This window comes from Eucalyptus grandis, chromosome 4 (assembly GCF_016545825.1).
Source record: "Eucalyptus grandis isolate ANBG69807.140 chromosome 4, ASM1654582v1, whole genome shotgun sequence".
Taxonomy (NCBI): Eukaryota; Viridiplantae; Streptophyta; class Magnoliopsida; order Myrtales; family Myrtaceae; genus Eucalyptus; species Eucalyptus grandis.
In genome coordinates, this window is record NC_052615.1 from 25,372,668 (window position 1) to 25,375,798 (window position 3,131).

Below are 3,131 nucleotides of genomic sequence, written 5' to 3' on the forward strand. Positions count from 1 at the left end.
ATGACATGCAACATTTCAAATATGATGGAGTTTGAACTCTTCAAAACAAGTGAATGGTTTTGACTCAAAAAAGACCCAATTGACAACTTTAGGGGCTAACATAATGGTATTTCCAAATACATTAGATTTTGAACATCAAAAGGGTTATTCGCAAATGGGTGTCGACAGTTGTCCTTATTGGTTAGGGATATGACACATGAAGGATCAGCCAGGGTTGGGAATCTGATCGAGCCTCTTTGCTTTTGCCCCTGCAGAAGAGAAGATGTACAAGTAGATCAATTAGTCTGGCCAAAATTAAATGTGGGTTGAGGCTTGAAGATTTTCTGTCATTTGCTTTGGTGATTACTGAAGACGCCATTTCATTTAGGAGAGTTTGTCATGCCTCTCATTGATTATTATCCTTGTCAAGTGATCCGCAACAAGACATGCTTCTCGTTGATTTGTTATCCTTGCTTTTGACAGTCAGGTGATCCTGCAACAAACAAGAGGGAATGTGTTAGTCATGAACTCTTTCAAGAGTCGAATAACTGGAATCGATACAACTTTACCCTTCATTGGCTTGTAGATGATTGGGTGAACCTGAAGTGAGAAGGGGGACACGAAGTCCTATGTCCCTTGTTTCATTAGGTCAATTATTCTCTGAATTAGCTCCTGGATATCATGTCTTTTTACACGAAGCTAGGTAAATTTGATGTAGGTCATTTCCATGTACTAGCTTGGCCAATATTGATTTGCCTAACCATCAAATTTGGCTCTTGAATCCTAGCGCTTCCTGCCAATAGGGGAAATATGTCAAAAGTGAATTCAAAGAGGGGGGAGTATTGGAAACGATACCAAATTATTCTTCCCCAAAGTTTGTATTTTGCTAACTCCTGATGATGTTTGAATGTCGATGACAGCCTTTTCGTCTTGGCATAGTTTGACATTTCTTTCGATTGGCCTTCCTCACTTGTGACCATGTATGCATGATTGTTGGTCGTTGATTCATCTTCGACGCTTTCCTTATGTGGAATTTCTCCTCCTGTCTTTAACTATAGCATCATGGGGCAAAAGTCATGTACCTCAAGCTTCTATGGAATCTGAGATCAAAAGTCTCAAGCTTTCGATGGCAATTACTCCTCGAAGAATACACGCCCTGGAGTGAAGTTTCTAGATTCCAACATCATTGGGGTGTGGGGCTATAGGTCGCTTTGACTGTCTAGATTTTCTCCCGTTGACAAGTAATCACTTTAAAGGAAGAGAAGCAAATCCTTCTTTGTGCTTCTTGGCTCGTTGAAGCCGGAAGTCCTGTCAATGAACTTGGGACATCCCGCTTGAGCTATCATGCTATGCATGCTTCAAGTTTGATAATATGCTGTGCCTATTACATCCCATCCTTCGTTTCTGTAGATGGAAGAGAGAGGATGTCATTTTCGACATTATGTTCAGGGAATAGGACTTACCATTTTGAAACGTGATGATCCTTTATGTTTGCCCCTACTTTCTTGGGAGGGTGTCATTGAATTCGATGAGTTCACATAATGTGCTTGCTTCAAATGCCCCCTGTCACACTAAGTCAAAGGGGACGGGAATGATTTTCTGAGACATGAAGTGAGTGAGTCAAAAAGACAAACATGATTAAATTTATCATCTTTTTTTGAAATATTTTGGTGATGAAGTGTTTTTTGTTTTCAAAATATGTATTCGGGGGAGAAAAAGCATGAGGAAGCCTAGCCCTCAGTATTCTCCTTGGATGATATATTTTTTTTCATGGTTGGATAGCACCACCAGGCTGGTTTGGAGTACCGCCTCATGCTCTTAAAACAAAATATTATAACTACACAATAGAGTACTTGGAATGGAATATACAACCGTAGCACACTAGATAAGATAAGAAACATGAAATTATAAAAACAAGTAAAACCCATGAAAACTCCTATGTAAAGGAGTGCTTTGATAGTGTTGGTTCTAAAATCAAGCGCCTTTGAGTTCCTCGCCTCCAAAAGAGACTCGAAGTATTCACATGAGAGGACCACTTCATTGAAGCTATGGAAATGCAACCCATACAACCAACAACGATACTTGCGAGGTAAAGCCCGTATGAATAGCTTTATCAGCTTTATCATCTCTTCTTCAACCAACTGAGGGTAAGTTTGCATCATAAAAGCCTCCCACCTTCTTGCATATGCTCGGAAATCCTCCATTGGTCTTTTTCTGAAGTGAACTAAGTTCTGACAAGGCACAGGCCCAATCGGGCGTTGATACCGACGGGAATGCAGAAGACAGCTCATTCCATCTCTCATGAGGTAGATATCTACTGTGATGAACCATTGTAATACAGATCTCGTAAGACTCTCTTGGAAGGTCTGAGTTGTGAATGACATCGGGCCATAGTACCGACTCATTTCAGCATGGAGGTACTGCAAGTGGACCACGGGGCAAGTCGTGCCGTTATACTTGCGAAGATTAGGTATCCACATCTCTCCAGGGGTCATGATCCTATGAGTGCAAGACGAGTTTGATGTATCTTGGTTAGGCCACTGGTTTTCCCATTGCATATCTGTTGTAGTGGTGAATTTTTCTGTTTCAGGGAAGTTGGATTCTATCCAGATTACCCCATTGCTTTCTTCTTGGTCAAAATTTCCAAATGAGGATAAAATATTGAAGCTATCCTCATGGTCAGAGGACAAGCTTAGTACTTCGTTAGGATCATAGCGGATAAAGACGTATGCTTCCTCTTCTGACGGGCCTTCATCCCTGGATGAGAGTAGGAAACAGTTATATGATGAATCGTCAGTTCATTGTTAAAATAACGCTGGAAGTCCTTGGGGTCGTATTCTATAGCCTTCAAAGCTGTATTCTTGGGAATGCTTGAAGCCTTGGTGCGGTGGCTCGTCAGCAGGTGCTGTATTGATTTGCTTAGGCTTTCTTTTCTTGACCTTTAGTCCAGACCTTTTGAGTAAGGCCCTTCATTTTGCCAGCTCGATTCTATCAAGGGAAGTGAGAGACATTAGAGTTTTACTGTCTGATTCGCTTTCCGAGGTTGATAAGGGTCGGTATTTTTGACCCTAGCTCTTGGAGTAAGCTTGGGAGTCGTCCGGTTGCCCCGGTCTTGAACATGCTCGTGTCTTTGATCTCGTACAAAGGCTCCT

At 41.6% G+C, this 3,131-nt stretch overlaps 1 protein-coding gene across 1 annotated transcript in view; it reads right to left on the bottom strand.

The window, feature by feature from the left end:
* Positions 1 to 204: 204 nt before the first annotated feature.
* LOC120292571 (receptor-interacting serine/threonine-protein kinase 4-like) overlaps positions 205 to 3,131 on the bottom strand; it is a 4,318-nt gene continuing 1,391 nt past the window's right edge. The window contains exon 2 of the mRNA XM_039310832.1: positions 205 to 248. Within this exon, the coding sequence (XP_039166766.1) occupies positions 205 to 248 (44 nt within the window). The remainder of the gene's footprint in view (positions 249 to 3,131) is intronic.